Here is a 12,875-nt window from a genome sequence, read left to right as displayed (position 1 = left end):
CGCCGCCCGTCGCGCTCGAGGGCGTCTCCCCTCTGCTTTTGATGCAGCCGGTCCGCGCGGGCGAGGTGCTCGACCTCTACGCCGGCGGGGACTTTGACCTGGGAGACAGGGTGGTGATGGTCGGAGACTCGGGCTCGCCGCCTTTCGGCACCCGCGGGTTCATCTGCGCGGTGCACGGCGAGGCGGCGGAGGTGATGTTCGACTGCGACTTCGTCGGAGCCACCGATTTGCACGGCGTGCTCCCGGAGAAGCGAGGCGCGATGTTGCCCACTGCGCAGCTCGTCAACCTGTCGCACCCGCCCGCGATGCCGCAGCTCGGCACCGCCGCGCCCGACCAGGTCGTCGCGGACAAGAAGGGCAAGAAGACCCTCCCCAAGGGTTTCAAGGAGGCGTGGAACGAGGCGAACAAGGGCGGCGGCAAGGGCGTGCTCGCCATGGCCGCCGCGCTCCTCCCGGGTAAGGGCGGACTCCCTGCGCCCTCCGCCCCCGCGCCCGGTCCCCGGATCCCCATAAAGGGCAGCAAGGGCTTCGAGCCCGGCATGGGCCGCGGCCGCGGGGTCGGCTTACCGGGGCTCGTGGGCGGCGGCGGCGGTCCCGGCGGGATCGTCGCCCCCAAGACGCTCGGCGCGCCCGGAGGCGTCCCCGACGTGCTGGCGATGCTCGGCGCTGCGGCGGACGCCAACGCCAAATCCAAAGCCCCCCCCCTCGACGGCGGCGCGGCGCTCAAGGGCCTCCTCGGCATCGGCGGCGGACCAGGTACGGGTGCGAACGCGAACCCCACCCCGGTTCACGCGATGTCCCTGGAGCAGCTCGAGCGGCGCGTCGGTGGCGCGCCCGAGGCTAAGGCTGTGCCAAAGCCCAAGATCCCGGCGCCCAAGACTAAACGAGACGCGCCGGTGACGCCCCCGATTAAGGGTCCGGTTTCGCCGGGACCTCCCCCCGGCCCGGGCGACGCCGCGGCGTTTTGGGACTCCCTCGCCGGCGCGGGGGGCGGGGCGACGCGGCGGGGCTCCGCTCCCGTCCTCCCGGTGCCGGTTCCCGCGCCGGTGTCCATGCCTCCGGTCCCGAGGGCGGCGGCCGGCGACGACGGCGCGGCGGCGTTGAAGGGCCTCCTCGGCATCGGAGGATCGGCGCAGCCGCCGCCGCCGCGGGCTCCCGCCGCGCCCGCGTCGGCGCCCAAGTCCCTCGCGGAGATCGAGGCGCTCGCGGGCGTCGCGCCGGTGCCCGATGTGTCCGCGGGAGGCGACGACGACGATCCTCTCGCGTTCTGGAAGTCCCTCCAGGCGCAGCACCGGTCGGAGGCTGACAAACTCACGGGGGGCGGAGCGGATGAAGGCGGCGGCGGCCGCAGGCGCAGGAAGAAGTGATCGACGGATAGATCGACGGATTGATTGTATTGCACCGGAGTTGTCCTCTACCGATCGATGTGACGCGTCGCGTGTCGTCACCGGCTCACTGCTGATCGTCCCAGCCCGCGTCGCGCCCCCTCCGTCGCCGCTCTCTGCGACGCGACCTCGGCTTTTTCTCGTCATCCTCGGGCCAATCCTCGTCTGGGACGGCGCCCGCTCGCATCCACTTATCCAGCTTCTCGTCCCTTCGTCTCCGGCCCCACGCGCCCCAGTCCTCCTCCCCGTTCCCGTTGTTGCCCCTCGAAACGGTGTCGCCTCGGTCCCTGCCCGCCCTCCCGCCGGGCTTGGCCTTGGCCATGTCCTTGAGCTGCCGCTTCATCCGCCTTCGCAGCTCCGCCGCCGCCTCACCCGCCTCACCCTCCGTCCCCTCCCCTCGCGTCGCCTTGATGACCTTCTTGAACGTCCGCTCGGTTCGCTCGATCACCTCCCTCTGTTTTCGCACCCGTTCAGCGCCGTTGACGCACCCCCTCCGCTGACACGGCACCCGCCCCTCGCCGTCGCACGCTACGCACGGGGCGCCTGGTTTTGGCACGGCGACGGCCCCTCCCGGCTGGTCGGGGTCCCCGATCCAGTCGAGGTCCTCTCGCTGCTTCCACCCCGCGCTCCACAGGTGTCGGTCCTTGAGCTCCTTCACGTCGACCCACACGGTGACGTCCCTGTCGCACGTGGCGGCGAGGTGCACCGACGCGCGGGGTTTGCCGTTCGCCTTGTCCGCGGGGGACTTGCCGATGCACTCGAAGTGCCGCCATCCCTTGGTGCGCCTGTGCGCGGTCCAATTGGTGCCCACGACGTTGGCCATGTCCACGTGGTTCTTGGCGTGGAAGCCCCCCGCGGCGAGGGTGCCCTTGCCCCCGCACGCGCGGCACTCGACGACGCCGACGCCGCCGCACGCGACGCAGGTCTCGACAGCCCTTTTCGCCCCGGTCGTCGTCACGCGCTTCTTCGATTCGTTCGATGGGTCGACGAGGCGCGGACGACGAGCGGAAGCATCCGCGGGAGCGTCGTCGCCGTGGCTCGCGGCGCGGATGACGAGCGGCGGCTTCTTCGCGGGTACGGCGCGGCGGACGGCGCCGCGCGGCGCGCGCCGGGGCGCGAGGACGCGCGACGGAGCCCCGACCGCGAGCATGTAAACTGATGGTGACGCCACGTTATCACATCCAAAATGTGCGGTGACTTGGCCCAACTGCCAGACCGGCGCGCGCGCTGCGGACCACTCCATGGGGACCCACGTCGCGGCGTGCCTCTCCGCCCGTCTCGTCGCATCGCCGGCGTCCGCGTTTCGGAGGAGGAGCGGCCGGGCGTTGCCGGCGCGGCGCATCCGAGGAGCAGCGGCGGCAGCAGGAGGAGGAGGAGGAGGAGGGGAGGGCACCCCATCGCTGACGGCACCGTCATCGTCGTCGTCGTCGGCAGTGGAGACGACCGCGCCCGCGCCGCCGTACACGCCGAGCCCGATGGACGCCTCGCTCATCGCTCCTCAGCTGTTCGCCCTGGTTTTCATCCTGGGCGCGGCGGCGTACCTCCAGGTATTCGTCACCGGCACCGCCAGGGCGAGGTTCGACAAGGCGGACCCTGCGCGAAGGGCGTTCGTGGAGACCGACGGAGGCGAAAGTAGTGAGCCGGGCTGGGTGGAGCGCGAGTTGGCCAGGAAGGGGGGAACCAGGCCGAGGGGCGACAGGACCAAGGGAGGTACGGTGATACCGGGGGTGGGAGACGCGCCGGAGTGGATGCGAAGGGGGGAGGATGACGAGTTGGATAGCTAGCTAGCTCCTGAGAGGCGGTGGCGGGGCTAAAGAAGACGCAAAAAGTTCGGTCGACTCGCTGTTTTTGTCAACCCTGCCCGAAATGTTGAATTCACTCCAGGGGCGAAGGACACGAGTGGCCTCCGTGTCAGCCCAGGAGCCCGCTCGAGCCGTAAACGCGGGGTCGAATGGCGACTCCCCGCGCCCGCAGGGCGACGACGCCCTTCGGCCAGGCGGTGCGCGGCCCGAACCCGTCTCAGATCGTGGAGAGCACAATTTTGACCGCCAATCCCGAAAATCTGACCCGCCGCGACCCTTCACCCTCCCCCGCGCAGCGTCGAACCCCCGCCGCTCGTCCGATATACAGCGACTCGGAGAGCTCCGAGGACGACCTTTGGCGAGCGCCCGCGTCCGTGCTCCTCGTCGACGGCACGCCGGGCCGCGGCGCGATGCGGGCGGCACGTCAGGCGGAGACGATGGAGGAGCTCGAGATCGATCCTCCGCCCGCGCGAGTCTCGTCGTCGAGCGGTCGCGCGGGACCCTCGCCGCGCTCGACGCCCGGGTACGACCCCGGCTCGGACGACGGCATGGAATACGAGGACTCGGACCTGGAGCGCGAGGCTGACGAGTACCGCGCGATGCTCGTGGGCGCCAGCGGCGGGGGGGGGCGGGTCTTTCGCAACATCGGCGCATTCACCACGCCGAAACCGAGGGGCGCCGACGGTTCGTCGTCGAGGCGCGGGTTCAGGGGGCTCTCGCCCGGCGCGTCGTTTGGAAGCGCGGGACCCGTCCGCGGCTCGCTGCATCGACCGTCGCCGACGTCGAGCGGCGGTGGCGCGCCGAGAGCCGTCGACTTTGAAACGACCGCCGCTCGAGAAGGCGTCGGCGATGGCGATGGCCGCGACGGTGGATACGTCGCCGCCGAGGAGTTCAGCGTCAAGGAGGAGTTCGAGGCCATCAGGCGCGAGCTGGCGGAGATCAAGTCCAACATGAGCAGCCCGGCGACGGCGGCCGCCACCCCGAACGACGGCGGCGGCGGCGGGGGGGTGCATTTGGACGGAGGAACGCCGGGGCGGGGGGAGTATCCGCACGGACCTCACCGGGCATCCGTCGGATCGTTCGGCGGCTCTGTGGCTCGAGACGTTCACAGCGGCGGGGGCGTCGTCAGGCAGCAGCAGCAGCAGCAGCAGCAGCAGCAGCAGCAGCGCCGCGATAGCAACGCCTCGACGGACGGCGGTGGGAAAAGGGGCGGGTCCGGGCACGTCGGGTCGCATCGAAGCGCCGGGTCGTCCAAAACGTCGGCGCGCCACCGATCGGGTCGGAAGGTGTCGTCGGAGGCGACGGGTACGGGCCGCCTCCTCTTCGGGGACGACGACGGGGACAGGTCGGGGGGCGTTGGCGGGGAGCCGGCGTCTGCGGCGCGTGAGCCCGGCGTGGGCGCCGACGACAGTGTCCGGAGACGCGGCAGAGAGTCGGGCGCCGTCAATCGGAGACACTCAACCGGAGAAGACGAAGCCCCGGGATCCAACGATTCGTCGCTCAATAGGCACGGGGGCAGCGGGCCCGGGTCTAACGAGTCGTCGTTCAGGCACGGCGCGTCGTTCGATCGAACCCGGTCGCAGTCCCCGCGCGAGTCCACGCGCGTGAGGGCGACGACGCGGGAGACGGCGGTCAACACGGACCGGTCGGAGGCGGAGGAGGGCGGGGGCGTCCCCGGGCGGAGTCCGTTTCCGGCGGAGGAGTCGCCGAGTCGGAAATCCGCCGGAAGGGAGGTCTCAGGCGGCGAGTCCGTCGTCGTGTCGGCGCTGCGCCTCTTCGCGTTGATTCTCCTGCTGGTCGGGACGTGGTACATGGTGCTCGTCATCGTCGACGTCATCGAGGAGGACTTCTTGTCCGGCAGGCTGCCGCGGTCTAACCTGTTCCTGGACTCGCTGACCTCGCTGACGCGGACGCCGCTCGAGTTTCTCACCGGTAAACGCTCCTGGGACGGGCTCGACGACGACCCGCCGTTCGCCGCCCCGACTTGAGCGGCACGCGAAGGACGTATGGGGTTATTAGGGATGCCGCGTTGTGTTAGGGATGCCGTGTCGTGTTAGGGATGCCGTGTTGTGTTAGGGATGCCGTGTTGTGTTAGGGATGCCGTGTTGTGTTGATGATCCGTCATTGCCGAGACTCAGTCGCGCCCCCCTACGTCCCAAACCGGGTGATTTCCGTATCCAACTCCGGCGAAGATGAGCCCCTCGGGCGGCGCGGGGGGTGCCGTGGCGGCCCTCTCCCCCGCCCGGGCGAGCCTGAGCAGCACGTCCCCGCGCGCGCCCGTCGCCGCCTCTCGCACCGCCGTCGCGACGAGCGTCCTGACCATCTTTCTTAGGAACCGATCAGCCACCAGCTCGACGACGAGGACGCGCTCCATAGTGCTATTGGGGGGCCCGCCATCCCCGCCACCCCCGCCACCCACTCCCAATCCCCCGTCCTCACTAAACCCTGCACTCTTCCGGCGTCTCGCGCCTCGTCCGACGCCCCGCTCGGCTCCCTTTGAAGCGGGCACCGTCGCCTCAAACGCTCGAGCAACCTTCACGAAGCACGTCGAGTCCTTACCCGGAGGCGTGGCCCTGGCGAACGCGGACATGTCCATCGACTTACCCTCGAGCGCGTTAAGCATCGCGTTCGTCGCCGCCGGGTCCACCGCGACATTTGACAAGCCGTTTTCCTCCTCGTCACCCAGTGACCGCATTGGCAAGATGTAGACGTACCGGCGCCACGTCGCGCAAAACGTCGCGTGGAACGCATCGGAAACTTCCTCTACATCGCCCACCACCCGCCACGCCCCCGCCGCGTGCGCCGGGTGCGCTACCAACGCGTCGCGGACGTTGCGAGGGGTGAACGTGTCCTTCGCGTTGGACCACACGCTGAAGCACTGCGCGGCGGCGTGCACGCCCTTGTCCGTGCGCCCCGCGCTGTGGATCAGCCGCTCCTTGTCGCTCGAGAACAACGGCCGGAGGGCGCGCTGGATGGAGGCGCTGACGGAGCGCTCGCCGTACCTCCACTCCGTGCTCGATCCACGAGCTGCGTCCACCGCGTCGTCCTCCGCGTCGTCCTCCGCGTTCGCGCTCGCGCTCGCGCTCGTCGCATCCGCCGAGCGCGGGCAGTCGGTGTAGTCCTTGTCATTCTCCGGCGTCCACGCCCATCCGGTGAACGCCGGTCCGTAGTAGGCGAGGTGCACCCTGACGTTCGTCCGTCGCCCCCGCGATCCCTTGGTTCGCATCGGGAGCGTCTCGATGCGCGTGCCGTCCTGGTTCACGCCCCGGCCCGGGCACACCCCCGCGGGTTCCATCTCGCCCGGCGCCAGCGAGGAGACGCACGCCTCGCCGAGGACGACGCGGGCGGCGAAGGACTCAACCGCCCTCCACGCGCGGTCGTCGAAGTACTTGGCGCACGGCACCGGCGGCCACGCGTGGAGGTTGAAGTCAACCCCCGCGTCGAGTCTGTCGCCGTCGGGGGTGACGAGGCGGAGCGATAGGCTGGGGTGGTTGGCGCCGTGAAGGGTATTCTTGGCGACGGCGCCGGTCGCATCGCGCTCAGACTCCATCCGCCGAGCTCGGCCCTCGTGTGCGCCGTAGGGACGCGCTGTGCCCGCCGCGGCGGGGACCGGACGGACGGGTGCGTCACGACGCGCGCGCGCGGCGGTGAAACTCCGCGCGTGCCTCAGCCCTCGAGCACACGCCAGCGCCTGCGCCTGCGCCATCAATCGCACTGACGCGAAACCACCCCGTGGCACTCCTTTTGTCGCGGCGAACGAACGACTCTCGCGCACGACGGCTCAGGGGTTGGACCGAGACGACGCGCGGGTCGTCACGCGTGTGTAAACTACTGTATCTCGATGTATGATAGTGCTATAGCGTTTAATAATGCCGCGCCGCGCCTCTTCCCAACCTCTCCCAAGCCGGAGACGACCCAAGTTTACAGGCCCTCGATGGGAACCTGGAGAAACTTGGCGAGATCCGCCGCCTGCTTCTCAACCTCCGCCAGGGTGAGGGGCTGGCCGATGCGGGTGAGGGGAATGTCGCTCTTGTTCTTGCACCTCACGTAAACCACGCGCCTGGGGTTGACGCCGTCCGCGATCTCCACCCTCACGGCCTGGATGTCCTGCAGCGGCGTCACGAGGTTGATGCGCCTGTTCTTGCCGGGGAAGCCGTAGCGGAAGATGCGCATGATGCCCTCGTCCTTGTTGAACTCGTTGTACCCCGCTCCAACGTCCCAGTTGATGGTGAGCCAGAGGTAGGTGGCGAGGAGGGAGCCCGCGACGCCGTAGAAGCTCATCACCAGGCCCTGGGGAAAGAACTTGATCTCGGACGCGTCGAGGAAGAAGAGCAGGTTGTGCTCAAAGTACGAGGACGCGCCGGTGATGAGGAAGCCGGTGGCGCCGATGGAGACGACGCCGGCCCAGAAGTAGTTGCTGAAGCGCTTGGCGCCGACCACGGGGTCGATGATCAGGTTATCGGTGTTGGTCTTCACGGAGACGTCGCGGGTCGCGGCGCCGTCGGCCCTGGTCACGACGCCGCGGCGGGACACGGAGACGCCGGCGGATTTGCTCAGTCGGGCCGGGAGCGTCGCCCTGAGGCCGGCGGGGGCCTTGGCGACGAGGGACGCGCGCGCGGTGGTGCGCGCGGTGGCACGAGTGGGGGCCGCGCGGACCGTGAAGGCCGCGGAGGCGAGAGCGGAGCTCATCGTCGGACGATGGGGTGCGCGTCGAAGTGGCCCCATCGGCGAAGGAGAAGATAGCGGTCAAGATCTCAAAAAAACGAAAGCTGATTGGCTGTGGGGTCCAGACATTTGACTCAAGGATCCTTGAGTTATAAATCCCCATAGAGCACCACCCGGGCCACCGCCTTTTTTTCTTCAACCAACTTGAAAACCTCGACGCCTCACACTCGGAGACTCCGCGCTCGCGAGGCGTTGGAAGAGGATGGCGTCGACGGCCGCGGTGGGAGTCCAGGCGACCGCGAGGTCGCCGTGGGCTCGGGGCGGCGGTCGCGGCGAGCTCGGATCGCGACACCGCGTGGGCGGTTCGCAAAGACCCGGACCGCCCAATCGTCGGATCTCGTCGAGGACGTCGACGACCGCCGCCCCTAGAGCCGCGGTGGACGGCTCCGCGCCGACCCAGGACGAGCTCCCGGACTTCGCCAAGGCGCGGAGACCGCTGCCGAACGTCCGGGACGTCGTCAAGAACCCGATCAAGTTCGCGAGCGACCTCACCGACGCCATACCCAAGGGCGCCGATCGCGTCATCGATCAGAAGGTTCGCCAGGTTGTCGTCCCCGCGAACAGGCTCGAGGACGCCATGCGCGCGCTGTCCGGCCCGGAGCTCGCCGCTAAGACGGACGAGTTCCGCGATAGGCTCAAGAAGGGCGAGACCCTGGACGATCTGCTCGTCGAGGCCTTCGCGGTGGTCCGCGAGTGCGCCAGGCGCGAGCTCAACATGAGGCATTTCGACGTCCAGCTCGTCGGCGGCGCGCTGCTGCACGACGGGTGCATCTGCGAGATGGCCACGGGCGAGGGCAAGACGCTGACGGCGACGCTGCCCGCGTACCTTAACGCGCTCACGGGTAAGGGGGTGCACGTCGTCACCGTGAACGATTACCTCGCGAGGCGCGACGCCGAGTGGATGGGCCGCGTGCACCAATCGCTCGGGCTCACCGTGGGCATCATCCAGACGGACATGGAGGCGGAGGAGCGGAGGGAGGCGTACGAGGCGGACATAACCTACGTCACCAACACCGAGGTTGGCTTCGATTACCTGCGGGATAACATGGCCAACGAGGCGCACGAGCTCGTCATGCGCCGCGGGTTCAACTTCGCCATCGTCGACGAGGTCGATTCCGTCCTCATCGACGAGGGGCGCAACCCGCTGCTCATCACGGGTCCCGCGACGGAGGGGGACGAGGAGATGAACAAGTACACCGTCGCCTCGCAGGTGGCGGCGCAGCTCAAGGAGGGATCGGATTACGTCGTGGACCGCAAGCAAAAGACGGCGGATTTAACGGAGCGGGGGATGATGGTCGCGGAGCAGCTCCTGGGCGTCTCGGACATCTGGGACACGTACGACCCGTGGGGCCGGTACCTACTCCTCGCGGTCAAGGCCAAGTCTCTGTACCTCCGCGACGTCCATTACATCGTCCGCGAGGGTCAGGTGATGATCGTCGACGAGGGCACCGGGCGCGTGCAGCCCAACCGCCGGTGGAACGATAACATCCACCAGGCGGTTGAGGCCAAGGAGGGCGTCGAGATCAAGCGGGAGAACACCACCGTCGCGTCCATCTCGTACCAGTGCCTGTTCAAGCTCTACGACAAGCTATCCGGCATGACCGGCACCGCGTCCACCGAGGCTGAGGAGCTCTACACGACGTACAAACTCTCGGTCGTCACCGTGCCCACGCACAGGCGGAACATGAGGGTCGATAAACCCCACGCGATGTTCCGAACGGCGGCGGCTCGATGGAACGCCGTGGCGGACCTCATCGTGTCGTGCCACTGGGAGGGACGGCCGGTGCTCGTGGGCACCACCTCGGTGGAGCACAGCGAGTACCTCTCCCGGCTCCTCGCCGAGTACAGGTGGCAGTCCCAGGACGGCAAGCTGGTGAACGGGGTGCCCCACAAGCTCCTCAACGCCCGCCCGCAGCTCGCGGCGAAGGAGGCGGAGATTGTCGCTCAGGCTGGCCGCGCCCACGCCGTGACGATCGCCACGAACATGGCGGGACGAGGCACCGACATCGTGCTCGGCGGTAACCCCCCGGGCCTCGCCAGGCTCTTCCTCGAGCGCGCGCTGTTTCCCAAGCTCAGCGTGGGCACCCCCGAGGCTGACGACGCGTCGGAACCCAACCCGATGGCCACCGTCGGGATGTCCCCAAAGACGGAGGCTGCGGTTCAGGCCGCGGTGGGCCTCGCGCACGTCACCGCCAAGGCGGACGGCGCCGTACCGGTGTCTCCCGACGCCGTCGTGGCGCTCGTGACGGAGGCTGTCGAGTACGCGGAGCAGATTCTGAGGGGCGGCGCGGTGCGGGAGGCTGCGGAGGCGGCGGCGGCTGAGAGGGAGAAGGAGATTGGCGGCCCGAACCCCGTCATGAACGCGCTCAGGCACGCCGCGGTATGCCTCCTCGAGGACTGCACCGCGCAGTGCGAGCGCGAGGCGACGCTCGTGCGCGACCTCGGCGGCCTTCAGGTCATCGGCACCGCCCTCCACGACAGCCGCAGGGTGGACAACCAGCTCCGCGGTCGAGCCGGTCGGCAGGGCGACCCGGGCTCCACCATCTTCTGCCTCTCGATGGAGGACGAGCTCATGGCGGTGTACTGCCCGGGATGGGCGTCGTCGTCGGTGTGGGACTGGTCCGGGATGGACGATGACACCCCGCTCTTCTCCGACGTCGTCGATAAGCAGCTCGCGGGGATCCAGGCGTCCATCGAGGACTTCCACGCCACGCACAGGACGTCGACGTACGAGACGGATCGAATCATCGACGGCCAGAGGGACGCCATATACAACGTTCGACGCAAAGTCTTGGAGGACGGCCAGCAGCCGCTCAGGGCCAGGCTACTGCGATACATCGAGTGGATCGTCGACGACGCGTGCGACAGGGCCAAGGTTGACGGCCTGAGGCCGATCGACGACTGGGACATCGAGGGCCTCCTCGACGACCTCCGCACTGTCTTCGCGGGTAGGAGGGACCAGTGGCTGAACGAGTCCGGGCAAACGATGAGCGAGTTCCCGCACTTCCTCCCCGGCGTGGACGCTCGCGGAATCCGCGATGCGCTCAAGAGCAAGGGCGCCATGCCGCTCCAGACGGAGCTCCCGGGCCTGGAGGCGGCGCCGGAGGTTGTCGCGGCGGCGCTTCGGGGGGTGGACGTCGTCGACATGAATCCCCCGGCGAAGCCCGCTCGGGTGGTGGACACGGAGCCCGAGGCTGCGGAGGAGTGCATCGCGGCACGCGTCGAGAAGCGCATGGAGATCACCAAAGGCATGAAATCGCTGGAGGACTACGGCAGGAGGGGCATGAACGCCGCGGAGGGGAGGATGCTGCGAACGTATCTCTCCGAGAGCGCCATCGCGCTCTACCTGGACAGGTTCGCCCGGCTAAACCAGCGGTACGATCGCACCGATCTGGAGGCTGTCGAGCGCGTGTGGGTGCTGAGGGCGATCGACGACCGGTGGCAGAGGCACCTGGTGGAGATGCAGGTGCTTCGGAGCAGCGTCAACGTCCGAGCTTTCGGCCAGCTGGACCCGATGGAGGAGTATCGCATCGACGGCGCGAGGGCCTTTGTCGACATGGTCCGCGACATGAGACGCAAGACGGTGGCGAACGTGTTCTTCTTCGTCGGAAGCGCCGTGGAGCCAACGCTGGACTTCGAGGAGGTGGCCGCGGAGGAGGCGGCGGCGGTGGCCAATCCGGCGGCGGCTGAGCGTGAGGCTGAGATCGCGAAGGTTATGCAGGCGACTGGTATGACGGCCATGGCGGATTTCATCTCAAAGGGCGACGACGCCGAGGCGGAGACGGTTCTCGTGGAGGCGCAGAGGCAGGCGGCTCGCGCAGGTAAGAAGCTGCAGGCGATGGACGACGGCGAGCAGAAGAAGATGATGGAGGAGGCTGAGCGGGTGCTGGCCAAGCAGCGGGCGCTGATCGAGGAGGAGGAGGAGGAGGAGGACCCGGACGGTGACTCCGACGGCTCGGTCACTTACAAATTTTGACGATCAAACGTCTAACGTCGCGCTCTCATCAGCCAAACGCCGTCACGCCCATGCGCCGCATGATGTTCTGGCCCTTGATCGCGTGCATGCCCACCGCGCCCACGTGAAGTGGGACGAACATCTCGTAGTACCAGCCCAGCTGTTTGTGCAGCTTGAACGCCCTACCCGCCAGCTTACCGTCCCTCTTGGACGCTCCCGGGATGGTGTAGCCGAAGAAGGGCAGCCCGCGACCGCCGTAGTATCCCATTATGAACCCCGACACGGGCATCGCCGTCATCATGCCGTACATGACGAGGTGCCCGAGCTGCGCGGCGATCTGCTCCGCTTTGCTGCCGGGCACCGCGGCGGGGATCTTGGTCGTCAGACGCAGCGCCAGCCTTGGGATCGTCAGCCCCAGCACGCACAGTCCAAGCGACTTGTGGAGCATCATGAATCGGCCCTTCTCGGCAGCCTGATCCTTCGGGAGGTTCATGGCGAGCTGAACGAACGCGAACGTCCCGACGGTTCCGCCCGCGATGAGCCAATGGAGCGCCTGAAGCGGCGTGGCGTACTGCTGCTCGAGCGCGGACGCAGCCTCGGCGATCGTCCCGGCGGAGGCGGCGAAGCCCCGCGATGTTCCGGGGTTGGCGGGAAGCGACGACGCAGCCTTGGCGACGGAGGCTACGGCGGTGCGGGCAGTGGGAGCCGCCGCCGCGGTGTACACGGACGATGCCATGGAAGGAACGGCGCGGCGTGAGGTCGCGGCGCCCACCTGCGGGAAAGAGAGGGGGAGGGGACGATGGGCTCAGAACGTCATGGGGACCGTGGCACGTCGTCGGCTAACAATCGTGATTTTTGGCTTGCCGGAAGGAGACGGGCCGGTGTCTCCACTAAGAGTCGCGCGGTCGACGCACCTGGGTCAGCGCGGCTCGAGCCGCACGCCTGAGGGCTGCCTGCTGCATCGGGGAGACGTAAGGGCGGCGCGCGTTGGTTCTGGAAGGCGGAGAC

General features: G+C 68.5%; 7 protein-coding genes across 7 annotated transcripts; 3 read left to right on the top strand and 4 right to left on the bottom strand.

Annotated features, from left to right (window-relative positions):
- Nucleotides 1-1,452: 1,452 nt before the first annotated feature.
- Nucleotides 1,453-2,628, bottom strand: MICPUN_60610 (predicted protein; the record flags this gene model as incomplete). Its single annotated transcript, XM_002507826.1, has 1 exon — nucleotides 1,453-2,628. The coding sequence occupies one exon, from the start codon at nucleotides 2,626-2,628 to the stop codon at nucleotides 1,453-1,455; it is 1,176 nt and encodes a 391-aa protein (XP_002507872.1).
- Nucleotides 2,629-2,860: 232 nt separating this feature from the next.
- Nucleotides 2,861-3,169, top strand: MICPUN_60609 (predicted protein; the record flags this gene model as incomplete). Its single annotated transcript, XM_002508119.1, has 1 exon — nucleotides 2,861-3,169. One exon carries the CDS (start codon nucleotides 2,861-2,863, stop codon nucleotides 3,167-3,169), a length of 309 nt encoding a protein of 102 aa, XP_002508165.1.
- Nucleotides 3,170-3,336: 167 nt separating this feature from the next.
- Nucleotides 3,337-5,175, top strand: MICPUN_60608 (predicted protein; the record flags this gene model as incomplete). Its single annotated transcript, XM_002508118.1, has 1 exon — nucleotides 3,337-5,175. One exon carries the CDS (start codon nucleotides 3,337-3,339, stop codon nucleotides 5,173-5,175), a length of 1,839 nt encoding a protein of 612 aa, XP_002508164.1.
- A 146-nt stretch (nucleotides 5,176-5,321) lies between these two features.
- Nucleotides 5,322-6,893, bottom strand: MICPUN_60607 (predicted protein; the record flags this gene model as incomplete). Its single annotated transcript, XM_002507825.1, has 1 exon — nucleotides 5,322-6,893. The coding sequence occupies one exon, from the start codon at nucleotides 6,891-6,893 to the stop codon at nucleotides 5,322-5,324; it is 1,572 nt and encodes a 523-aa protein (XP_002507871.1).
- Nucleotides 6,894-7,011: 118 nt separating this feature from the next.
- Nucleotides 7,012-7,897, bottom strand: YCF4 (photosystem I assembly protein ycf4). The gene has a single exon (XM_002507824.1). The coding sequence runs from the start codon at nucleotides 7,874-7,876 to the stop codon at nucleotides 7,109-7,111; it is 768 nt and encodes a 255-aa protein (XP_002507870.1). The 5' UTR covers nucleotides 7,877-7,897; the 3' UTR covers nucleotides 7,012-7,108.
- Nucleotides 7,898-8,114: 217 nt separating this feature from the next.
- Nucleotides 8,115-11,888, top strand: MICPUN_101824 (type II secretory pathway family; the record flags this gene model as incomplete). The annotated part of the gene is made up of 1 exon (XM_002508117.1): nucleotides 8,115-11,888. The coding sequence occupies one exon, from the start codon at nucleotides 8,115-8,117 to the stop codon at nucleotides 11,886-11,888; it is 3,774 nt and encodes a 1,257-aa protein (XP_002508163.1).
- A 25-nt stretch (nucleotides 11,889-11,913) lies between these two features.
- Nucleotides 11,914-12,829, bottom strand: MICPUN_60604 (predicted protein; the record flags this gene model as incomplete). The annotated part of the gene is made up of 2 exons (XM_002507823.1): nucleotides 11,914-12,639; nucleotides 12,782-12,829. 2 exons carry the CDS (start codon nucleotides 12,827-12,829, stop codon nucleotides 11,917-11,919), a joined length of 771 nt encoding a protein of 256 aa, XP_002507869.1. The 3' UTR covers nucleotides 11,914-11,916.
- Between the last annotated feature and the right edge of the window lie 46 nt (nucleotides 12,830-12,875).

Source organism: Micromonas commoda, chromosome 8 (assembly GCF_000090985.2).
Source record: "Micromonas commoda chromosome 8, complete sequence".
Taxonomy (NCBI): Eukaryota; Viridiplantae; Chlorophyta; class Mamiellophyceae; order Mamiellales; family Mamiellaceae; genus Micromonas; species Micromonas commoda.
The sequence above is the reverse complement of the archived record's forward strand: the minus strand, read 5'-3'. Positions and strand labels throughout refer to the sequence as shown.